The 24,239-nt window shown below is 58.2% G+C and overlaps 1 protein-coding gene across 2 annotated transcripts in view; it reads left to right on the top strand.

Annotated features, from left to right (window-relative positions):
- The window catches only part of GRM4 (glutamate metabotropic receptor 4), a 102,903-nt gene that overhangs the window by 47,964 nt on the left and 30,700 nt on the right, over positions 1-24,239 (top strand). Inside the window, exons 3-5 of one of the 2 annotated variants that reach the window (XM_068960478.1) lie at positions 17,491-17,626; positions 20,528-20,682; positions 22,819-22,959. In XM_068960478.1, coding sequence (XP_068816579.1) covers positions 17,491-17,626; positions 20,528-20,682; positions 22,819-22,959 — 432 coding nt within the window. The remainder of the gene's footprint in view (positions 1-17,490; positions 17,627-20,527; positions 20,683-22,818; positions 22,960-24,239) is intronic. The other variant, XM_068960479.1, reaches the window with a different exon arrangement.

Below are 24,239 nucleotides of genomic sequence, written 5' to 3'. Positions count from 1 at the left end.
GTTGCCCCAAACCTGAGACCAATTGTGTCTTCTGCCTGTCACCATACTGTGGGTGGAAATTAAGTGGACTTGGCTTGGGCACCCTGCTCTGAGCCACGTGGCCTCCCATGGGCCAGCTGTGTCTCCTGGCCTCCTGGGAGATTGGCAAGGTGCTGGCGCCAGCGTGATTGCTCTGTGATGGCCATGCCCATATCTGTCCTGCTATGAGGATGAACCCTGAGCTGCCTGGCCCGCCGTGGGGACTTCACCTGTCTGCTTCAATTTCTCTGCCCTCTGGCCTTTGGTGCGAGGCTGGCACCTCTTGATTTTGTGATTCCTGTGGGTTGGGTGTCACCAAAGCACCTCTCCTCTCTCTCTGACTCATCTCTGATGTGTTTACCCTGACGTTATCATGACGGGGACATGCTCCCTTCCGAGTTCGCCTCTAACCTTGATGGGACTGGCAGGAGGAAGGAGATGGTAGACACCAAGCCCTTTTCGCTCAGACTTTGCACCCCTTCCCTCTTGGACAGTTCAGTTCAGTCGCTCAGTCGTGTCTGACTCTTTGTGACCCCATGGACTGCAGCATGCCAGGCCTCCTTGTCCCTTGACAGGAAGCAACTTTTTCTTTCACTGGCCTTTTCTGTGGAACGTTTGAAGATTTCTTCTGGGTCTAACGTTTCCCTTTGCTAGTTGCAGCCCCTTCGTGGCTTTGGCCTTCTTCATGCCGTCTTCCCCAGATGGTGCGGTAGGGTGGGGGGCCACCTTGAACAGTCACTTAAGGGCTCTGGGCCTGTGTCCACCTCATTCAATGGGAAAGTTGACAGCACTTCCCTTCTGGCTCTCCGGCGGGGCGCACTGAGCACGGAGGGGATTATTCAGCAGAGTGGGATGCGGAGCATCCGGTTCCAGTCCTGGCCCTGCCTTTGGGTGGCTGTGTGCGACTCTGAGCCTCAGCTCCATCCCCGTGTGCAGGTGGTGCAGCAGAGGAGACCCCCGGGATTTGGGTCTCTGTGTGCCTCATCCACCTCTCTCTTCTCTGTCCTCACCACGCGGGGGTCCGGGTATCACCGGCTGGGCCTCTGGCTTCCGCTCTGCTTGTGTCCTTGGGCCCAGACCTGAGCCTACAGCGTAGCCTCACACGCAGCACCTGTTTCCTCAGCTCGTTTGGCCTCTTTGGTTGTGTTACCTCTGAGCCTTTTGATGAATGAACCTCTCAGCCTGGTCTGAACCCCACTGTCTTTGAGTTCATTTCCTGCCCTTGTTTCTTCCTCCTCCCTTTCTCTGAGCCTCCGCACTGGGAGCACGCTGGGTTCCGTCCTCCCGGGCTCCCATGTTTAGGGGTCCTTTCTGACTTTTCCCCTTTGTTAACGAGCAGGCGGCAGAGGCGTTGACTCTTCCCTACCCCCACCCAGTTTGGGCCTTGACTTCCAGAAAGCCCTCTTGACCTCCTTGCTGACTACTGAGGTTGAGCCTGTTTTCCTATCTGAGGTCCCAGTACTCCCAGCCCCCTACTCTGGGCTTCTCAGGGGTGTCATCAAAGCAAGCCCCAGCCCCCATTTCCCTGCAGCCCCGGGACACTGTGAGCTCGTGGCTTCCTTCCCTTCTGTCCCGAGGCTCCTTCTTCAGGAGCTGCTGAGTGTCCCAGGAGGGCTCTGGTCTCAGGGTCACCCCCTACTCCTGTGTGACCTTAGACAAGTCACTGCCCCTCCCTGAGCTTTCCAGTTCTTCGTGAGACCAGGCAGGGGCTGTGCACCGTCTTCAGTGGGCGCGTGCACATTGTGGGCACACGGAGGGATGTCTGCAGCCGTTTCTTCCCCTCGTTACCCTGTGTCGTCTGCCTAGCCCTCTTCCCAGAGCCTCTGAGCCCCAGGCTCTGCCTCCTGCGCTGGCCCCTCAGCCAGCACAGCCCAGACTGTGTGAAGCCTGAAGGACCTCCTTGTGTTTTAATGTGCAGTTTTCCAGGGAGCATTTCATTAACCACACCCACTGCAGCCGCCGGGCCCTGGCCCCAGCCCCTACACAGGTGCCCTGAAAATTGTCCCCCTTTTATCGAGGAAGTGGCCGTGGTCCAGGCTGCCTGCGGGCTGGCCTTCACAGCGTGTCAGAGGCAGAGCTTTGCATTCAGGTCTATGTGACTCCAGAGCCCGAGGGAAAGAAGGAGGGAGGGGCCTCCTTTCAATGATGTATGGGATGTCTCATCCAGCTTCTCCCGGGAAGCGCTGCAGGGTCAGTCAGATGGACGGACCTCGGAGGACGACCCCGCCCCCTCAACACGCACAGGCCAGAGGTTCTCACAGGACCAGGGAAGTGGGGGAGGCAGCTTCTGTGACGTGGAGTGTGAGTGTGATGGGAGTTACTGAGTCACGTGTGGCTGTGGATGAGCCTGCGAGGGGCTCTGTCTAAAAGTGGGCGTCACAGGGCATGGAGGTCGGGAGGAACGCATTGTCTTTTTAGTGATGGCTTCCCTCGGGCTCCTGGGGTTTTTGAGGACTCAGAAGAAGGGAGTCCGGGCCTCCAGATCATAGAGCCTGCTCTGCGGGGATGTGGCTGGCAAGGAGGGCAGTGGGGGCACTTCTTCAGCCCTTTCACCCCTCACTTCTATGCAGTCAGTTATTCATTTGCTGGAAAGATATTTATTGAGACCCTACTGTGTGCTAGGCATTTAGCCAGGACATGGGGGAGGCAGCAGTGGACCAAAGAAATGAAGATCCCTGATCTTGTGAGCTCACGTTTGGGGAGAGGGATAGAAGCAACTTACTGTAAACCAGCAAAGGCTTCACCATATAATAGACTTTCAGGTAAGAACTGATGGACATTGCTATAAAGAAGAAAAAAGCCGGATAAGTAGACAGAGGGGCACGAAGGGGAGGGTGTCATACGGGTGGTCAAGGAAGGCTTTTCTGCAGAGGTGAACTTTGGGCAGAGCCCTAAATACAGGGAGGGAGTGAGCCACGCAGAGATGTGTGGGAAGAATGCCCCAGGGAGGGCTACTGACAGGCGCAAAGGCCCTGAGAGCCTTCCTGGTGCTTGGGGGATAGCCAAGCGGCAAGAGCACAGTGAGTGAGGGGCAGAGAAGTGGAAGAGGAGGGGAAGGTCACGGGGGGCCTCCTGGCCTCTCTGAGGACTTTGGCTTTTGATTTGAGTGAGATGGGAGCCGTGGGAGGGTTGTGAACAGAGGAGAGATGTGGATGGCCTTGAGGCAAGGCCAGTGAGGAGGATACTGCTGTCCTCCAGGCGAGACGTGATGACCAAGAAGTGAGTGGCAGTGGTGAGAAGGGACAGGTCTGGGGATGTTGTGAAGCACTAGCTTGCACGTCTTGCTCCCAGGTTGTGTGTGGGCAGAGGGGAGGAGAATGGCCCAGGTGCCCCTGGATTCAGCACCACGGACAGCGCCAGCACCAGACCCAGGGGAAGCCCTGGTTGGCTCGGGTCCCCAAGAATGGCCAATCCCTGGATGCTGCTCGGAGCCTCATCTGTAAAGTACTGGTCCCTTCCCCTCAGTTTTGTTATAAATTCCTCTTTTAGCCAAATATGTTTATTTCTGGGCATCGCTGTGAATCCTTTTTGTGATGAGGCTGGTCTGAATGCAGCTATATAGCTGGGATGAGGTCTGGAAGCAATTGTTTTCGAAAATCTTTGCATCTGGCCAAATTGTTCTTGTACGGGGGTGGGAGGTGCAGAAAGGTAACTGTGGGAAGGGGAAGGGGAGCTTCCTTGAAGAGCGAATGGTAAGAGGAGAGCCTTGAAGAACCATGGGCCTGTCCCAGAGGAGCAGCAGGGTGCTCTGGGTAGGGGAGCTGAGTGACTAAACTTGGTTTTTCATGATGCCTTCCTTCTGAGAATGAGGAGGGGGGCTGCATTCCTGACAATAAGGGGGGTGGGCCGCCTCACGGCAGACAATGCTAACCCTCAGGCCTACCATGGACTTGCCGTGTGTCTGAAGAAGCCACCATTCTTTGACTCTCAGTTTCTCCATCTGTAAAATGGGGGCAATTGCATTCTTTACTGTGCTGGTTATTGTCTGACAAAAATGGGTGGATTAGCCATCAGAAAGGCCAAGAAAGGGCTGGAGGGGTGAGGAGCTGCCTCCGCGGCCTCAGACCCCACGGGTGAGCACTTGGCCTTTTCCTTGTTGGCTGCTTCCCCGCCCCTTGTGACCATCCTCCTCGTTCTCCCTGACTCACATGGTGTGTTACATCTGTGCCCCATTTTGCTGTAGACAGAGTGATCATATGGATATTCTATGCAAATTCTCATTTTTAATGAGCCAGAAGGAAAGCTAACGACCATCTTGCAGACGCCTTGGGGCTCAAGGGAGGCCTTGGGACGGGGGAAGCAGGACAAAGTGGCAAGCGAGAGGAGAGAGGAGGGAGGGAAGGGAAGGGGCTAGAGCGGGTGGGGGTGCAGTAGGGGCTGTGGGTGGGGTGAGGGGAGGGGAACAGGCTCTGTCTCCCATCTCTCAAAACTACTCTTCCTGCCCTGTTTTAAGATGGGGAAACAGGCTCGGAGAGAGGTGCCAACTCGCCAGACACCCCAGAAACTGGGAGAGAGAGACACAAAGGCAGGGGAGAGGGAGCGGACGGGTTGGAGAAAGGGAAGGTGGTGGCATCCGGGACGAGGCTCTGGCTTATGGGGCTTGGTTTCCTCATCTGTATGATGGTCAGTGCCTAAGTCGTGGGCTGATTGGGAGGAGCTGATGAGAGACAGGTGCAGACATGCATGACTGAGGAGCGCTGCCAGCATGCGCGGGCCGTGGAGTCGCGTGTGTGTGTGGGGGGGGGCAGGGGATGGGTGGGGAGACGGAAAGGAGGGCAGAGGGGCGGGAGCTGGAGATGGGGTGCGAGGCCTTCTGCACAATCGGCCAGCTCCTAGTTAGTCCGTTTGCCCATTTGTACATTCATTCTCTCATTCTTCAGCAGCTGTGGTCTAATTCATAGACGGAAGTCAGCTTCCCAAGGGCAGGATTCTCGTCTGTCCTATTCATGGCTGTCCCCACAGCATCCAGGGCAGCACCTGGCCCTGGGAGGACCTTAGTAGGTCATTGCCGGATCAGTGGATGCTCTGTGCTCAGCAGTGGGCCCAGCAGTGGGCCAGGAAGTGTGCCCGGCAGTGGCCGCTCCCTGGAGGCATCTAGTCCAAAAATTTCCCTTCCCTGTGGTACATGCAGTACCTGAGTTATTGGGATGGTTACAGGCACCCAGCAGAGAAGGAGCCTGGGGACACCTACGAAGACTTCCTGGAGGAGGAGACCTGAGCTGAGTCTTCATGAGCTGACAGGAGCTGGCTTGAAGGAGCCTGGGAAGGGGAACTGGGCGTAAAGCAAAGGGGACAGTCTGGTGTTGGGAACTGCAGGTCCTGTTGGAGGCGGGGGGTGTGGAAGGTGAGGCCGCAGGGCTCTGGGACCCGAGGGAGGTGAGGTGAGGGCCAGTGAAGGTGGGAGGGAAGGGCGTGCTGGGGTGGGATGGGCTCTGGTGGGGCAGTGGGTGATTGGGCTGGGTAGGCGGAGGTTGTCATGCTGGCGTGGGGCTCTGGTCGGGTCAGGTTGTGTCCACAGGAGTCAGGGATGGAGCACGGGGGATTAGAGCCTGAGAGGTCAGCTGGCTGCTGCCTCAGGTGAGGCTGGACCTGTCTCCGGGGCATGGAGCCAGCCTGGAGAGGGGCCAGGATGGCATCTCTGTGACTGCCTTGAGCAGGTCACGAGCCTCTCTGGGCTCTGGTTTAGATTTTAGAAAGGACCTCTCAACTGTAGGCAGTCCCACCCGGGCCAGAGTGCCTGGGGTGCGTTTAAATGTCAGTGTAAATATCACAGTGACTCAAGTCCCCTCTCATACTTAGTGCCCAGAGTCCCAGGATGTCCTTTTGTATTGCAACATGGGACCATCTCTTACTCTGAAAAACGTCTAGCCCCAAAGGCCTATTGCGAAAAATCAGTAGACTGTCGGGTCCTCTGCCCCAGCTCTGGTGTTCCACAGAGAGGGCAAGATCAGCCGAGCACCCATCCCCACGTCCCCTCCCCAGGTGCCCTCCTAAGACCCCCTTAGGGCTGCTGTCGGGATCCAGGCTTCGAGTCCCCTTTCCATCCCTCCCTGGTCCCTGTCTCTCCACTCCCATATCTGGCCAAGCAGGCTCTCCGGCTACGGGGCTCCAAGCTTTCCCCCAACATCATCAGGAGAGCCTGGGACAGGTTTTGGGGGGTGGGGTGAGCATTTCTCCAGCTCAGGGCCACATCTGGGCCTCTGGCCCTGGCCTTTGTCCATCAGCTCTTGCTAACCCGAGTCACAGGCAGCCCAGAGCCTAAGGAGAGCCTCCGATGGGCCACAGGGCCGGCTGGGGTCTGCTCTGTCTTCGCCACACCCCTCCACCACAGCCAGTCTCGGGGGCACACTCACACCCACTGTCTGTCCTTCTTCCCAGTCGAGGGGTCAGCAGCCCCGTTTTTTGGCTGAGGAAGCTGGAGCCTCACCCCGGGTATGTCCAGAGCTGAGGCTGGGCTCAGCCCCCCGTCCCTTCCACGTCCTGCTGTTCTGCCATCAGAAGGGTCAGCTTGAAGAGCCCGAGTCAGGCTCCTGTTGGGGAGGGGGCGAGGGCTGGTGTGGGAAGGTCCGGGAGGACTTCATTACCCAGTGCCTGCTTGGGGCACCTTGGGAGGGCCCGCCGCTGGCAGGGAGACATGCTTGGCCTGCCTGGGTAATTACATCTCAACATTTCATTTTGCTTGTCAGTTTCCACTTCCCGGGGATGTGGGCTCCTAAATATTTCATCCCAGTCTGCAGCCTCCTGTTCCTCTCCCGCCAAACCGCGGGCCCGGCTACCGGGCTGGAGCTGGCCAGAGGTCATCTTCTGCGTGCCCCTGCCTCTCAACAGGTGTCCCCACCACCAGCCCAGAGCCGGCTCCTCTTCCCAAGGGGCCTGGGGTAAAGAGGCCAGGCAGACAACATTTTCAGAAACTAGAGTCAGTTCAACCAACACTGAACACCTGCTGTGCTGGAAACCAGGGAGTGAGGAAAGAGAAAAACACCGTCTGCCCTTGAACGGGTTTATGGGCTGATGGAGAAAACGATCAAGTGTTACACAAGCAAACGTTGAGTAGCTGTGTGCCGGGCACCGTTGCACATATTAATTCAGTTGTTCTTCATGCCTTACTAGGAGGAGACGAAGCTGAGAGAGGTGAGTAACTTGTCCAGGGTCACAGCTAAGAAGTAGCAGAGCAGGATCTGAACTCGGGCAGCCTGGCTCCAGCCCTCATGCCTTTAAGAGCAGGGGTTCCTAAACCAGCAGCCTAGGCAGGGGATGGTAGGTCCCAGGGGAGAGGGGTGTGGTGAGAGCCTGGGTGGGCGGCGGCACATCCCCACCGCGGGAGCATCTCGGGTGTTTCGTGGGGAGAGGTGGAGAAGCAGAGCCCGGAGGCAGGGCTGGGCAGGCAGGAAAGCAGAGGGGGGCTTTTCCTGCAGGGGGACCAGCCAAGGCTCCAGGGCAGGGATGTTCGAGTTGCCTTGGAGAAAGTGGTCTCGCTGTGGAGCGTGGAGTTGTGAGGCCGGGGAAGGGGCTGAAAAGCTGCTCTGTGACCTCACCCTCCAGGTATGTCACTGGAGCTGAGGGTCTTGTTCTGAAAGGGGTTTTTTAGCAGATGACTCTTAACTAGTGCTCAGCAGTGCTGGGTCTGACTACTGACCAGCCCAACTTGCTGTGTGAAGCTTGGGCAGACTCCTTTCCCTCTCTGAACCAACTCTGAGAAGTCGGTGGGATTCCCTCAGCTGAGGAATACTGGGGAATTCCTCAGTATTAGGAACTCAGAATAGCTGGGGATTTCCCTGGTGGTCCAGTGGCTACGACTCCATGCTCCCAAAGTGGGGGGCCCCGGGTTTGATCTCTGGTCAGGGAATTAGATCCTGTGTGCCGCAACTGAGACTTATCACCGCCAAATACATAAATATTAAAAAATTGATTATTATTGTATATAAAACAAGAAGAATGCCCAGGATGGCTACTGAGAGTAGAGGAAGGTGGGCCCTAGAGGGCTGGGTTGGGGCGGGGTCTCCTGGCGGGTGGCCAGGAGCGGGTCGGCCGGAACCAGACACCTGCCCGTGCCTTCCACCACAGCCCCCTCCCTCCATCTCCTGCCTCCAAACACCTTTGCTTCCTTCTCTCTCTCTCTCTCTCTTTTTTCTCCCAGCTTTTCTCGCTTCAAAGGTGTTTTGCCTAAATGGGTTTGTGTTAAGATATTAGGTCGATCACTCAGCAAATTTCCCTCTGCTCAGAGCTGCGCACCATGAATAATGCAGCTCTGAGCAGCCCTCGCTGCCCAGCAGCCTCCCAGGGAGGGGGCGGCAGCGCTCAGCTCGAGGGGCTGAGCCCCACAGCGGCCCTGGCTGGTTCCCCCTGCAGCCTGCCTCTTCTGGTCCCCAAAATATGCCCCCAGGGGCCGGGCTGTCCATGGGTGACCCCTTTAATCCTCACAACACCCCTGATGTGTCTGGAGGGTGGTGAGCATGCCGTCCCATTTTACAGATTCAGAGGTTCAGAGAGGTGCGAAGAGGCTGGGCGGTTTGGCTCTCATCATCACGTAGGGGCCAGACGTGGGACGAGGGCCTGTCTGTGCCCGGCCGCGGCCCTGTCTGTGCCCGGCCTCGGCCCCCGTGTCACAGCAGGCTGGCTCTCTGGTGGCGGTGTCCCTGCATCCGCAGGTCCAGCCCAGGTCTCCCCGGGGGCAGGTGGGCGTGAGTGGACGGCCTGGTTGCAGAGGGGAGATGCAGGTTTCTCCCAGAGCCAGGCACTGAGGTGGCCGGGTGGGTAGTTGCTGGGTGACAGAGGTGCTGTTCCCCTCCCCCAGGGGCCACCCCAGCCCCTGCCAGCACCCCCAGCCAGGCCCCCATGCTCCGGTAGCAAAGGTGAGGTGTTGATGCTGCTAAGGGTTGGCTGGTGGTTCCAGGGAGGTGTGGGCAGCTGACCTGTGTGTCTGGGTCTGCGGCTGTGTGTAGGGTGTGACTTGCGGGGGCTGGGTGTGGTGAGTGGTTGTGTGAGGCAGAGTGGTTACTGTGTGAGCTTGTGTTGCTGTGATCTTGTGTGGGGTGGCAGTGATGTGTGGTTTGTGACTTTGTGAGGGTGTGTGTTACCACGTGTATGGGCGGGGTGGGGAGATGAACTGAGAGTGTTTGGGAAAGGAGGGATGTGTGTCCTGCCTTGGACAGTCCCTGGGCCTCTAGGTTCGGGCCGTGGGTTCTGCCCAGCAGGTTCTGTCCCTGGAGATGGTGCTCAGTGTCGCCTGTCTCTCTGGCCCCCAGAGCATCCTCACAGCCCTGGGTCCTGAAGTGACGTCCTGACGCGGCCCCTGCCCCTCCGCCTTTGCAGCCCCACCCCCACTAGGACTCGCTCACTCCCCAGAGGCTTTGGCTCCCGGAGGCTGACCCAGGCTTTCACAGATACCATTTGACCCTCACTCTAGCCCCACCAGGTGGAGTTTTTTTTTTTTTTTAAGTCCTGCCCTATTTTACTGATGGTAAGCCTGATGCTCAGAGATGCTAAGTAACTTCTCCAAAGTCACACAGCCAAGGTCCTCCCTGGTGGTCCAGTGGCTAAGAATCTGCCCTCCAGTGCAGGGGACACAGGTTCGATTCCTGACTGGGAAACCAAGATCCCACATGCCTTGGGGTGACTATGCCCACACACCGCAACTACTGAGCCTGTGCACCGCAATAAAGACCCAGCACAGCTGAAAAACGAGCAAACCCCAAAAAGAACAGTCGCACAGCCAGGAAGCAGCGGAGTGGGCATTTCCCTTTTGTCTCACGATGGCGGCGAAGAGGAAGCTGAGAGCAGGTGTGAGCGCCACACTTTGTACAGACCTTTGGTGGGGTGCATCAGGGGGACGCTGCAGGTGGGAAAGTGGGGTGACTGTGTCCCCTTCATGGTCCCTTGGTACCTGGGTCTTCCTGGCTCCAGCCAAATCTCTCCTAGTGAGCCCACTGTGTCCCTTCGGGCTGGAGTCGCCCTGCCCCCGCTGGCCCTCGCTACTGGCCCAGCTGTCTTTGGTCCTGGGCCTTTGGAGCCCTGCCAGTTTGCACAGCTGTCTGACACTTTCCCACTTGTCCTTCTGCACGTGCATTTCTTGAGCACTCATAACAAGGAATTTGCACAAGGTGGAAAGGTAAATTCCCGGCAGAAGGCAGGACTGAGAGAGAGGTCCCAGTGTGCATGACGCCCGTGTGGGCTTGGAACTTGCCAGTGCGTACTACAGGGCAGGCCCTGTGCCTGGATGACCTTTGCAGCCCAGAGCCTGGCACAAAGTGGCTGCCCAGTGCCGGTAGACACGTAGACATCCGGGCACTCCGTGTGACCAGTGGTGCTCAGAGGGGAGGTCACAGTGGGCTGCAGGGGTCAGGGAGGTTCCTAGAGGAAGTGGGCAGGTTTGAGCAGGTGGCCACTTCAGATTCCTGCAGCGCCTCCACCCCCATGCCGGTGCCAGCAGCTCCTGCCCTGCTGGCCCTCCCATCCCTGTAGTCGGGTGCTCGGTGGCCCATTCATCTGGCAAGCGTGGGTCACGGCCTGTCGCGAGCAAGCACAGCGTGTGTGCTGGGCACCATGAGGGCCGGAGCAGAGACAGACCGGGAGGAGATAAGGTAAGCAAGGGAGGCAGACTGAGGGGCGGCCTCTGCAGAGGAAGGCCTGATGTGGTCAGACAGCGGGTTTTGTGGGGACCAGACCTGAGGGGGAGATGTGAGCAGTGCATGCCACTTGTACACACACACACACACACTGTGTGAGAGGAAGGACGCTGGAGTGGACCCCGGATGGTGGGGAGAAGGGCTGGGAGTGGGAGCAGAAGGGGGTGTGGCCATGAGCCAGGCTCACCCCCCACCCCCCGCCCCAGAGAGCCCTTGAGCCCTTGCTGGAGCCAGAGCCGCCCCTCGCTGCCCGCCCCCAGCCCCAGCCCCCCTGGACAGCCACAGGTTAGGGGGCTTCTCCAGGGCCTGGACGTCTCCCCGACCTCAGATGCCCTTTCAGCCACAGCTCCGCTTCCTGGAATCTGCTGCACGGCTCCGTTTCCTTAGACCAGGGCTTCGTTCCTGGTTGGAAGCAAAAGTAACACCGTGTTGGTCACTGATGCCTCTGAATAGCTCCCTCTCCTGAGAGCAGGTGTGGGGAGAGGGCCTGACTTTGGAGAGGGCGGGGGAGAAGAGAGAAGGGGGGGTCGGGGGGAAGAACTCCGTGTGTGTGCCTGTGTGTGTGTGACTGTGTGACCCCATATCGTCCAGGGCCTCCCCCAGCCTCCCTCCTGCCTTTCCGCTTACCTCCCTTTCTGCCAGGAACCCAGGGAAGCTGAGGAGGCCCCTCCTTGAGCAACCCCCGCTTTCTCTGTGTTGTAATTTGCTGCCTTCACACTTTGCCTTGATGTAGATTTTTTCCACTTGATTTCCTAGCGTTGGTCTCTCATTGTTTTTCTCCATTTTTAAATTTGAAAGGCCAGAAAAAGAAAAGGAGAGACAGAGAGAGGAGAGGAGCCCAGTGTCCCTGGGCTCCTGTGCTGTTGGGCTGCAGGGAAGCTTCTCAACTCCCTGGAGGGGGTTTTTGCCCAGCCTAGTCTGGAGCCCAGAGCCCGGGGTGCTGTTTGGGATGAGGGAGCAGCCTGGCTTGTGGAATGGCACCCACGGGCTCTGGGTGCCAGAGCAGGAGGGCGCGGGTGCTGAGTGCCCCAGGATCTGTGGGCACGGTACATGTCTCGGTCACCTCGCTGCCCACTGCCTATGGGCTGGCTGTTTAGCTGCTTCCTGGCAGGGGCGGGCCTCCTGGTGAGTGAGATAAGGAAGGAAGAGGGGGCGGTGAGAGGATTCCCAAGCCTGGAGGATGTGACGGACTGTGCTGCAGAGGCACAGGGGAGCCCAAGTCCTCAGCTGCCCCGTACCTGGGTGAGCCTGGGCAGAAGCAGGCCACTCTGCGGGGAAGCCCCTTCTTTCTGCTTTCTCTGGGCCACCAGGGTAGTCCACAAGTTGGCAGGCCCTGAAGGCAGGGGGTCTGGGGGCTGCTTGGAGCAAGTGGGGAGGACTTATTCAGGTAGGTGGAGTAGAGAGAGTCCCATCCCGTGGGGGGCAGGGAAGTGCCCAGAAAAGAAGGGAGCTGAGCCCGGTGAGTCAGACAGAGATCAGACTGTGTAACCCACATCCACTGGGGTATTAGGAGTGCAGTGGGAGGCAGACACTAACACAGATATATCAGCTGGACCCAAAGAATACCACAAATAGAAAGGGCACAGAGACCACAAAATACAACAAGAAACCCGCATCAAGTTTCACTAGTGGAACTTCCATGTCACATTCGAGTCAGGGCAGGCATGTGGAGCATGGCGGAGGTGCAGGTTCCAGCGCCAGGGGAGGGCTGGCCAGGAGAGAGCTTGTCCTCAGGGGGAGGCGGGATTTCAGAACCAGGAGGCTGGCCGTGGGAGGGCGGCCCCATGCGCCTGACCCCCAGCGTCTCGTGGAGGCCTCCAGCCCAGGAGTGGCCAGGTGGCCTGTGTCGTGGATGAACAGAGAGGCTCGGGGCGGCACGTGTTGGGATTAGGATGCCTTCTCTGTCACTGTGTCTGCACGTTTGGTCTGGCCTGGGTCCCGAGGTGCACATTTACCAAGCATTTACATGTTGCCATATTTGCCTCTGATTATTTCCAAGAAATAAAACAGGGATGATGCCTGGGAGCCCTCCTATGGAGCCCTCAGTCTTGTCCCATCCCTGCCTCCCTTGAGGTGCCCACACCCTGCAGTGGCTGGGGTCCTTTCTTATCTTAGTCACTCAGCAAGCGTTTATGGAGAACTAGTGTGTGCCAGGCACTGGGGAGATCGTAGTGCATACAACGGAAAATCTCCTGCCTTCTTGGAGCTTTTGCTCATATCTATGTGTGTGTCCGTATATAAGATATTGTACTATATGTGGCCTTTAATTTCCACATGAAAGGGACAGAGAGTGGTGCACCTTGCTTTATCAGTTAACTTTGCATTTTCAGGGTTTTGTCATGAGGGCTGATTTATGTATCTTCAGTTCAGTTCAGTTCAGTTCAGTCGCTCAGTCATGTCCGACTCTTATAATATTCCATTCTTCCTTTGAAAAGTATTCAGGTAGTTTCCACGTTTCCATTTCAGCACATGTTTCAAGCAGTGCTGCCGTGACCATCTTTGGGCATATCTCCTTGCGCCCGTGTGTGAGTTTCTCTGGGAAGAATGTGGAAGGGACATGCTGGCTGGTAGGGTTCTAGACTCCCTGGTTCAGACTGCCTTCAGTCTCCTTGCTCCCTGAGTGCTTGGCCCGGGAGCTCTCCAAGGTCCTGACTGCTACCTTGTGCTCAGAAGCTCCTGGCATGAGCTTGTGGCTTCCTGCCCCTGGCACTGCGCAGAGGCATTTGCTGGGTGGACGGATGGTGGAGCTTGCAGCTGGCACAAGGCAACCGGTGCCTGCTATGGGGCTGGGGCTGTGTGTGGGGTGAGGGGCTTGTCAAGGGTGACCCAGAAGGGCCTAAGTGGGCCATGGGGAGCACCAGCCTCCTCCATACCCCTCTTTTTATAATCCTGTTCCTGGAGCCTGGGAGAGGTGAAGTGTTGCAGCCTCTGTGCAGAGACAGGACTTGGGCGCGTTCCTTGCTGCTTGGGTTTAATTTTATTACATTTGCTTTCAGTACGGACTCATGGGTTCTTATTTTATCCAAGGAGAGAGACCATGGGACAAAGGAGTGGGGGTGCAAAAAATTGCCCCCACCGTGGTAGAAGGGTTTGAAGAAGACTTCCCAGGGGTGTGCTAGCCATGGTCCCCACAGTGATGGGGCTTCAGAAGCAAGGGCTGGACACAGGAGGACTGATGTGGTTGGTGTAGGACTTGGGGTCTTCCCAGAAGTGGGGACGGGCTGCAGGGGATGGGGCTAACCGAGACCCAGCGACTGGAGCCTTTCCTTCCTCTGCCCAAGGGAGGCTCTTGACACAGACCTGGATTACAGACCCACCAGCTGGCTGTGTGACCTCCACTAGGCTACTTAGCACCTCTGAGCCTCAGTTTCTGCATCTGTAAGATGGGGCCATTAGCACCTGCCTCAGACACTCAATGAGTGCCAGGCATGCAGTGGGTGCTCAGTAAATGTGGGTCCCTCTTGGGCCACCGCAGTCCTCTCTGGCTGGGGCAGGGGACAGGAGTGCTGTGGAGCCAGATACTGTGCCACTTACTCCTGGAAGCTTGTGTCACCCTGGGAGAGCCTTGGTCCTGTGCTGCGGTCCCCTGAGCAGCCAAACTGACAATCAGGCAGTGCCACCAAGGGGCCCAGAGGGTGCTTGGTTCCTCCTTGTGAGGCCAGTGACACCACTGGGTACTTACCCCAGGGCAGGCCCTGCCCCCAGACATGTGCATGGGCCCTAGGTGCCCCCTGGCCTGGGTGTGGCCGGTCATGGCACACTGGACTGGGTGAAAGAGTGACCTCTGGAGCCAGCTGGCCACACCGAAACCCTGGTCTGTGCCTGACTGTGTGACCAGGGAGCCACTCAGCCGCTCTGTGCCTCAGCGTCCTCAGCTCTAAACTGGAACTGTGCCGGCCTTCCCTCGCAGCCCAGTGGCCAAGACTCTGCGTTTCCAATACAGGGGGTGCAGATTTGCTCCCTAGTGGGGAAAATAAGATCTCATAGACCACATGGTGTGGCCAAAAATAAATAAGCTGGAGTTTTGCTGATGATATTGACTTCAGATGGGTGGATCTATGCAAAATGTGCCGCGTAATATTCAAAGGCACTAGACACTATCAACATTCACTGTTACTGAGCTCTGTTTGAAACCTCCCAGACTCCCCTCAAGTCCCCCCACTCTTGCGGTTGTAAGAACATTGCTTCCTGCTTAGACCCTCTCTCATCTTGAGTACCTTGTGACTTGCTGACTGGGCTGTGGTCACCTGAATCTTCTTTCGAAGAAGAAGCTAAATGAAGCCTGCAACATGTACCACGGGGTGGAACCTCTTAGGGGAGCATCACCCAGAAATATGACTGAACCTGAGAGTCTCTGCCTCTTTGAGAACAATTAACTCCCATTCTCTGCCTCCCTCCCCTCTGCCCTCTGGACCCCCTCCCTCCTGGAGCCAGGTGGCTCGTCCTAACCCCCTGTCCAGCCTCCTCCTCTTGTCCATCTGTCTCCCCAGATGGGGGAAGAAGTGTAGCGATTGGCCCACTTTCTAACTGGAAAGGAACCATATGGAGGGTTTAGCTGGAAGCTGAGTGTCTGCCCAGCCGCTGTTAGGGCAGGGCCAGCGCTGGGGGCAGGAGACTGGCTCCCGTCGGTTCTCTTTGTGAGCTGGGACTGGGGGGTCCTGGTCCTGCCCCCAGACCCCCTCCCTCCCTCCCCCAAGAGCCCCTCTAGCCGTGCTCCTCTTCTGTGCTCGGCGCCTCTGTGGGCATCCTAGGAGGACCTGAGGTTCTTGTTCTACCTGGAAGGGGCAGAAAGTAAAGGAGGTGGGCGCTGGTCAGGGTGGGGCACAGAGGCCGTGGCTGCCTCACCTGCTCCACAGAACTGGGGGCCTATTTCCTGGCGATGCGAGAGTGAGCCTGTGTCATGTGGCTCCGGGCCTTGCGGGTGCCTGGCACAGAGCAGCCCCCTGCTCGATCGAGCGCCTTGTTTCCTCAGCATGCCCCCTCCCCGCCCCCAGCTGCTCAGGCCTCCTGCCACTAAAACTCAGCCACTCAGCTCAGGGCCACCACCCTTGGGCAGCCTTCCCTGGTTGCCACCTACCCCCCTGAGTAGAGGGCCCTCCCTGGGTGGAGCTGGGTGCTGGCCCCTCTTCCTCTGGGTAAAACAGGTGGCTGGTGTCTCCCTACCCTGGGGACCCTTGCAGCCCATCCTCCTCACAGAGGTGCGTGGAGTCTGCTCAGAAGGCTCAGGTGACCCCGGCCTGGACTGAGGATGTACGGAGGCTCGGGGGTGCCCAAGTGTGGCAGCCAGGTGCCCGGCCAAGGTGGGTAGTTGCGCTGTGACCCAATAGGATCCCGTGTGAGATGGAGCTGGGCTGAGGCCCTTGAGTGGGACCCGGAGGAAGGCAATGTTCTCAGATAAAGGATCCGCCTTCATCAAGAATACTCCTTCAACCTTTCCCATCAACAGGGCCCTGACGCTGCCACCAGAGGTGCTGGACGTCTTATTCCCTGGGGGCCCCACTCTGTATCCCAGTGGGGCAAGGGACTGTGTGGCTTTGGGCAAATCACTTCTCTTTTCCAAGCCTCAGTTTCCTCATCTGTCAAACACGGTTGATACCAGAAACGGGTCCACAAGTGCTTTTGAAGCAGGAGATGAGGGGAGGCCGAGGTAACACAAATGATGCCGGCCCCCCACCAGCACTGGAGAGACACAGCTGAGGCCGGGGACTGCCCGGGTGAGGTGGAGAGTGCTCGCAGGGTTTCTGTGAGCCACGTGGCCTGGCTGTGAATCCCGGGGTGTGTTGACTGCTTCCTGGTGGTGCCTGCAGGCTGGGGGGCTTCTTGTAGGGGAATGAGCTTGAGAGGTAGGCAGGCCTTGGGTCCCCTTCCCCAGGATCCAGCCAGGTAGGCGGTGGCCAGAGAGAAAGGAATGACAGGAGACCCCCAAAGACCTTCTGATCCCAGTCAGAGCTCCTCCAGCCCCTCCACCAAAGCACTCCCTTAAGAATGGCCTTCCTGGGCTCTTCTAAGCTCCCTGCTGGGAATTTGGTTCTAAATAAGATGGAGGGAGGCTGGGTGTCATCGCACCCTGTTGGGTCAGGGAGGAAGCTGGAGAGCCTGCATACTGAGTGGCCTGTGAGTGCCCAGAGGGGGACTCAGGAACGCTCGCATATGGGCAGTAGCTGGGTTTACAGCATCACTGCCTGGGATGTGCAGGCACAAGGCAGCAACCCTGCACGCTGCCCTTACGAAGGAGCCTGATGGTGAACGTGGGGCCCGGCGTCAAGAGCCCTGGTAGGTGTGTGTGGATGTGGGTACCAGAGGCACTAATGGCCCAAGGGGGGCAATTTGTTCTCATTCTCAGATTTGCGCCTCCAAAAAGTCTTATGAAGTAGTTACATCAAAAAAGAACCAATGTTTACTAAGCACTTACTGTGTGGCAGATGTTGCTATAAATGCATGAACTCCCTTAGCTTTATAACAACCTTATGAAATAGGTGGTATTATTATCTTTACAGATGATGCATTTGAGACAACAGAGAAGTTCAGTAACTAACCTGAGATCACACAGCAGTAAGCAGCAGAACTGAGATTTGAACCCAGGCAGTCTAGCTTTAAGCCCAACACTATACTGCTTCTTGCTAGCAACCTATTTTATAAAGGGAGGCACGGAGAGCTTAAATGGCATGCCCATGGTCACTCAGCTTGGTGGAGCCAAAATTTGCACTGTGGCTGTTCTGACTGCACAGCCCATGCCGGATCGGGACCTGGGAGACAGTCAGGCCAGGGGACCACGAGGAGCCCCCAGGAGTGTGGGTCGCAGGGGAAGACCCTGTCTGCCCCAGGCCGACCGCTGCCCTTCCTGCAGGGGGCGTGTGCATCGCCCAGTCCGTCAAGATACCTCGGGAGCCCAAGCCTGGGGAGTTCGACAAGATCATCCGGCGGCTCCTGGAGACATCAAACGCCAGGGCGGTCATCATCTTCGCCAACGAGGATGACATCAGGTGAGGACAGGCAGCAGTGGGGCGGGGCTGGGGAGCCAGGGACCCCTGCTGGAGACCTTCCTGGGCAAGCCTGACGCACCCTGGGGTCCAGAGAGGGGGGGTGAGCCAACGGGGCGGTGGGGGGAGACCCCTCTGGCTGGGGCGCAGGCTATGGCTCACGGACGCCCCTTCCTTCCCCCCTGCCCATTCCCTGCATCCATTCTACCAACTCAGGATGGTTAGCGGGTCTTTTTACAGAGGGGCTAAGGCCATGCGCTTGGGGTGAGAGCCCCTGGGTGGGAATCCTGCTCTCCCTCCAACTAGCTATGTGACCTCAGGCAAGTTTCTCAACCTCTCGGGGCTTCTTTTCTGCTTAAAAAAAGTGGAGCTAATGGAGCCTGCTTGATAGTGTTGCTGGAGCACTGGAGGCAGGAATGTGCACAAAGGAGGGAGCAGAGGCTGGCAGGAGGCAGGGGTGGCTGTCTCTCAGCCCCTCCGTCCGCCCTTCGGCGAGCTCAGGGGAGTGGGGAGAGGCCTGGGCTGTGGTTCTAGTCCTGATCTGGGCACACACTCATGGGGGCAGTATCCTCCCCTCCCTGGACCTCAGTGTCCGCATTGGCAGAGCCGGGGCAGGTGGACTCCAGGTGCCAGAACCATGCGGTACAGACACCCTGGAGCAGTCCACCTCCCGGCCTGCCTGCCCCCGGGTCGTGAGTCACAGGTCAGAGTCTCAGGTGCCCTTAAAAGATGACCCCTGAGCACCCTTCCTAATGCACTTCCCTTCTTCCTGCTCTTTCTCTCCCTTCCACCTCTTTAAGACTGGATGTCAGGCCAAGAAGGGCCGGCCTCCTTGATGCCCTAGACTGAGGGGGAGACACAGCTCCTGCTGAGAATCCGGTCAGGGAGTCACGCGCCATGTTTGCAGAGGAGATCTGGTCTCCCCAGACCACTCCCTCAGACAGCTGGCCCACCTGCCCACCTGCCCAGCTCAGCTGGCCTGGTCTACCCTGGCTTCATGCGGCCCCCTCCCGATTGCTAGCCAGCATCCACTCTGGGTCCACTCTTCTTTCCAACACTCTTTCCCACTTGGAAAGACCTTATCCTGGACTCCTGAGTTGCAGCAAAACAGATTCTCTCCCAGGAGATATTGCTGGGTGCCAGTGGGGATGGAGGGAAATGTTCTGGAAGGTCATTAAGGCCTCCAAAGCCACAAGCACCAGCTCTAATGGGTGTTTCTCAGGCAGCAAAGGCCCAGGGTGTGGGAGTCCTCAGGGTCCACCTGGCACCCCTGAGCTGCTCCCGGTCCCCACAAAGCTTTCAGGGACCCTAAACTCTGGCCCTGGGTGTCCCCGTTGCCGCAGGTCAGCTGGTACCTGGAGCAGGAGGAGATCCTTCAGAGCTCTTCGCCTCCCTTCAGTCAGTCCCCGCCCCCGCCCCCACTCCCATGTCAAAGCCCAGCACTACTCGGGGCCCCCACCCCATCCAGGGACACACCCAACTTGTGGCCTCCTGAGCGACTCTGACGGACCCACACGTGGGGATGGGAGACGAGGGTGCTTGGCCAAGGGTCCCAGATAAGGGTCACCTGGGGGGGAAGGGGAAGGGCCTTAGACTGACCCCCTGGGCAGCTGGGCAGGGTATGTGGGAAGAGGGGCGCCTTGCTGGAAATCCACATGCATTTTCAGAAGCAAACAGAGGTAAAAATAAACCCGGGTGACTTTGCAGAGATGGAGCCTTGGGAGCTCTGGTCATCTCTGGCTGGCCGGATGCAGGCGGTATTAATAGGGCTGGGTGTGGGTTCTGAGAGCAGCCTCGCCTACAATTAGGGGGCTCTGTGGGGGCTGCAGGAGCCTTGGGGGCCTAGGAGAGTCAGGAGACGGTGAAGAGGGCAGGTGTGGGCCCTGGGGTGAGGAAACACGTTTCTGCCTGGTAGCCCGAGGTTTCCTGCCCCAGCTGGCTGCCTCCTGCCCAGGTCCGGCAGTCACCCCAAGCCCCGCCATCTGTCCTGGCCTTGTCTGTGGGACGGGCTGGCCAGTTTCTAGTATCCTGGCCTCTCACTTGCTGTGTGATCTTGGGCAAGCTGCTTGCCTCCTCTCTGCTCCCGTCTGTCCCCATGGGATGAGATACATGGGGGGGGACTTCTGCCCAGTCCTTCCTGTTTTTCTCCTTTTAGAAGATGTCTCCGAGGGGCCACTTAGTTCAAGCATCCATTAGCACTGACTGAGCGCCGTGTGGGCTGGACCCTGCGCGGGGCTTCAGGGCCCCTGACTTGACTAGAACCACTGTCACTGTGGCCTGGGTGGCGGTGGGGGCCCCTGGCTGCCCGCACCCTTTCCTCCATCTGTGAGGGCAGTGGGGAGCATCTTTGAAGCACCTGGACTTTTGGCACAGAAGGAGGTGGGGTGCAGAGGGGGACAGGTATTGGGGGGTGTGTGTGACAGTGGACATAAATGTGACAAAGGGCCGGGGGTGTGGGCCTGGGAGCCTCAGAGGACAGAGCTTGGGCAGATGTGTTTCTGGGGACCCAAGTCAGACACGAGGCAGGTCTAACCAGAGGGAAACAGGCATGGTCTTGGCGGGGACAGAGGTAGCCCCAGGGGTAGGAATGGGTCTGGGAGACCACACTGGGCCAGAAGGCAGCTGTGGGCCCAGGGCACAGGCAGGTATAGGGGTGCAGTGTGGGTGAAGGGCAACCGTGGGCCTGTAGGCAGGGGTGGGTCAGGGCAGCAGGGAACTGGGGGCCTGGGAGTCCAGGTGTGGGTGCTGGGGTGGCTGTGGGCCCAGGCTCCTGTGGGTCAGGACGGGGGCTCCAGGCACAGGCTGTGAGGGGACAGGAATGAGCCTGGGGGAAGGGCGGGTGTGGCCAGGGCGGGGAGTCCGTGGGCAGACACGGCTGGGCTGGGCTGGTGCGTGTCCCCACAGGCGTGTGCTGGAGGCGGCACGGAAGGCCAACCAGACTGGCCACTTCTTCTGGATGGGCTCAGACAGCTGGGGCTCCAAGATCGCCCCTGTGCTGCACCTGGAGGAGGTGGCCGAGGGCGCCATCACCATCCTCCCCAAGAGGATGTCCGTGCGAGGTAGGCCCGGCAGCCGCAACGGCGCGCCCACCACCCACCCCCGCTCCGTGCGCCCCGCTGTCAGCGTCACCCTGATGGGTCCTTCTTATCGTCCCCCCCACACACTGTCCCTCTCCAGCTCCTCATCTTCCTGCACCCTGTCTCTCTTCTTCCTTGGCTCCCAGCTTCTTTGTGCTCAGATTCTGGGCTGGGAGGCCTTCCTGGCCACAGTCGTCCTAGTGGGGTTAGAAACCATGCTCAGGGTCCTTCTTTCTCCTGTTTCAGATATTCATGGGTGTTGGGGGTGGTGGCAAGTACAGGAGGCTCATTTATCAAGACTTCTCCTTCACCCCCATATACTCTCATCCCTTCTCCCATCTGGGACAGAAGAAGTGAGACCCCTGCGCCACTGGGAGTATGTCCTCTGCTAGAAGGGCCCTGGGAGTTGCCAGCAGGCTCCCAGGATGGGGCAGGGGCCTCCCTGCAGAGTCCTGCTGGGCCCTGGGTGGGCTGGGGGTGGGGGTGGGCCTGACAGCCCTTACTCCTGAGACAGAACTCAGTCGCCCTGGGCAGGAACAGATTGCTCTGGTTGGAGCCTCGCTGTGAGTGAGGCACGAAGTTCCTATTAAAGGCCCAGTTTGGCAGGGACCTCACTGTCCTCCCCATGGTGGCAGCAGGCTCCCAGGGGCTCTTCCCGTGCTCTCGCTGAGGTCAACAGACATCAGGATTGATGGAGCTGGGAAGTCTGCAGACATCTACCTCCACCAAACTTTCCAAGAGACCGAGGTCTGAGTAGGGGAGGGACATGGCTATGTCTTCTATTCAGCCCGAGGCAGAAGGAACACAGAGGTGCCAGAAGTTTCCACATCGCCCCTCTCAGCTTCAAGCCATAATAAACACACAAAAAACAAAAACTATGGTTCTTGGTACCCACAAATGCCAGGCCCCATACAGACATTTCATTTAGTCTTTCCAGCAACCTCACATTTAGTAAGTGAATACATTAAGGCTCAGAGAGGTTAAGTGACATTTGGTGGCAGTAAGTCACACATACTTGCTATTAAGTGGCAGAACTAGAATCTGAACCCAGGACTTGCCATACAAAGCCCTTTTCTCTCTGGGGCACCAGGGAAACCAGGAAAGCAGTGGTTCTCAGCAGGGGGTGATTTTGATCCCCAGGGACATTTGGCACTGTTTGGAGACATTTTTAGTTGTCATGATCAGGGAGTGGTGCTTCTAGTGGGTGGAGGCCAGGGATGCCGCTCAACATCCTACAATGCCCAGGACAGCCTCCCCCCACCACCGGCCCCCCACCACCAGCAGAGTGAACTGGCCCAGTATCAACAGTGTAAAGGTTGAGGAAGTCAGCGTTCGACCAGTCCAGCACCTCGCTGACAGCTCCAACAGACAGCCACTGAGCCTCCACTGGGCCTTGCCACAGCAGAACTCGTTGCTGGGTGAACTTTTAGCATTTCGGGTCTGTTCCCAGCAGCTTGGTCAGCTGTGAATATGACACGGAATGATCATGGGGCAGAAGGCAGGGGGAGGAGAGAAGGCCTTACTGACCCACCAGCCTGCCACCCTGGGTCCGGGTTTTCTGGGCTTAGAGCAGAGTTGGTAAGTCCTCTGGAGCATTCGGAGGAGGCTGCCTCAGTGAGCCATGGGGAAGTTCTGGACTGGAAGGAGAACGATTCAGGCCCCTGTCTTGCTGTGTGACCTGGGCCAGTCCCTACACTCTCTGGTTCCCTCTCCTCTTCAGAACCAGAGAGCTCAGTACTCCCAGGGCTGGGCGCCGCCCCCCGCCCCCACCAGCCTCTCTGCTCCCATCTCAGGACTTCCATCCAGGTGGTTCCTCCTCCAGGAAGCCCCATATCAGCATTTCGGTAGTTAAGAACCAGCGCAAACCCCCTCATCCTGTACTTCTTCCGTAAAGGCACCGTTGTTCGATGACACAGGCTCCCCCTGGAACTTAACCCAGCTCTTTTCACCAGGAAGGAAATGAAACGTCTCACGTTTCCCCCTGGCTGCTGGATCAGAGGATGCGCTCTTCCTCCCCTCCTCACCCGCCCGCGCCTCGTCTAAGCGGCGGGAAGAGCGAAGGGCTGGGGGCGGGTGGAAAGAGGGGCGCCGGGTCCTGACATCCTGGTTCCCCGCCAGGCTTCGACCGCTACTTCTCCAGCCGCACGCTGGACAACAACCGGCGCAACATATGGTTTGCCGAGTTCTGGGAGGACAACTTCCACTGCAAGCTCAGCCGCCATGCGCTCAAGAAGGGTAGCCACGTCAAGAAGTGCACCAGTGAGCACGCGCGGGGGCGGGGCAAGGGGCGGGGCTGGGAGGTGCAGGGTTAGGAGGCGGGCCCGGGGCGGGGCCGGGAGGTGCAGGGTTAGGAGGGCGGGGTCAGGGGCGGGGCAATGAGGGGGCGGGGTTGGGAGGAGCCGGGAGGGGCGGGGCCTGGGGCGGGGCCAGGACTGATTCCAGGTCCAGTGGGTGGGCTCTCTCAGGCCACCAGCCGTCGGGTGAAGCTGCTTATAAGGGAAGGGGCTCCTGGATCTGGGCAGAACCGCCCTCTGGCTGACCACCTTGGGCTTCATCCGGACGTCCCTATGGCGAGCCCACAGAACTGACTGACCCCAGCTACCCCGTGCACCCTGCCGCTCACTGGTCTGAGCGTCTCTAACTCCTTGAGGGTCCCGCAGTCACTCTACAGACATCAGTTTGACTCCCAGAGCTTGGCCCTTTTCTAAGCATCGTGGATGTAGCAGGGAATGAAAGCCAAAAAGCTCTTGGCGTTTTTATTCTAATGGGGAGACAGACAATAAACAAGATTAAAAAAAGTAAACTATAGACTATATCAGAAGGAAAATGTGCAGTAGAAACAAAATAGATAAGAGTCTGGCTTCCCTGCAAGGCACTGTTTCAGCAGAGCCCTGAACGGGCAGGGAATGAGCCGCGGGAGGATGGGACGGCAGGCCTCTCACAGATTGGAAACAGAGGCTCGGAGAAGGTAAGCAAAGGGACCTGAGTTCCCACAGATGGAAGGCAGTAGAGCAAGATGTGGACCCAGAACTGAGCTCTCAATCCTCGGCCCCCTACTGTGGCTGCCTTGGCGTGTCCACATTAGATATGGTTGGATGTGGGTCCTTGTGAGTTCTTGGTCTGCGTCACTCTGCAGCAGGACCTGGTGTCAGGGACCTTGGGAGGGCTCTGGGTGCCCCTCAACCTGAGCCAGCTGTGCCCTCTCGGGGCCTTGGCTTTCTCATCTGAAGGCCAGCCCAGCGGGTGGCTGGGGATGCAGGCGAGAAGGCTGATGGGAGGCACTTTGTAAGATGGTGGCTCTCAAGCCTGGCTGTGCAGCGGCATCACCTGGGGCTTTTAGAACTCTCCTAGGTCAGAATGGCCATCACCAAAGGTCTACAGACAGTAAATGCTGGAGAGGGTATGGAGAAAAGCGAACCCTCTTGCACCATTGGTGGCAATATAAATTGATACAGCCACTATGGAGAACAGTATAGAGATTCCTTTAAAAAAAAAAAAAAAGGAAAAAAACTACTGTATGACCCAGCAATCCCCCTACT

This window comes from Capricornis sumatraensis, chromosome 22, assembly GCF_032405125.1.
Source record: "Capricornis sumatraensis isolate serow.1 chromosome 22, serow.2, whole genome shotgun sequence".
NCBI lineage: Eukaryota > Metazoa > Chordata > Mammalia > Artiodactyla > Bovidae > Capricornis > Capricornis sumatraensis.
Note: the sequence above shows the minus strand (reverse complement) of the source record. Positions and strands in the feature narration are given on the sequence as shown.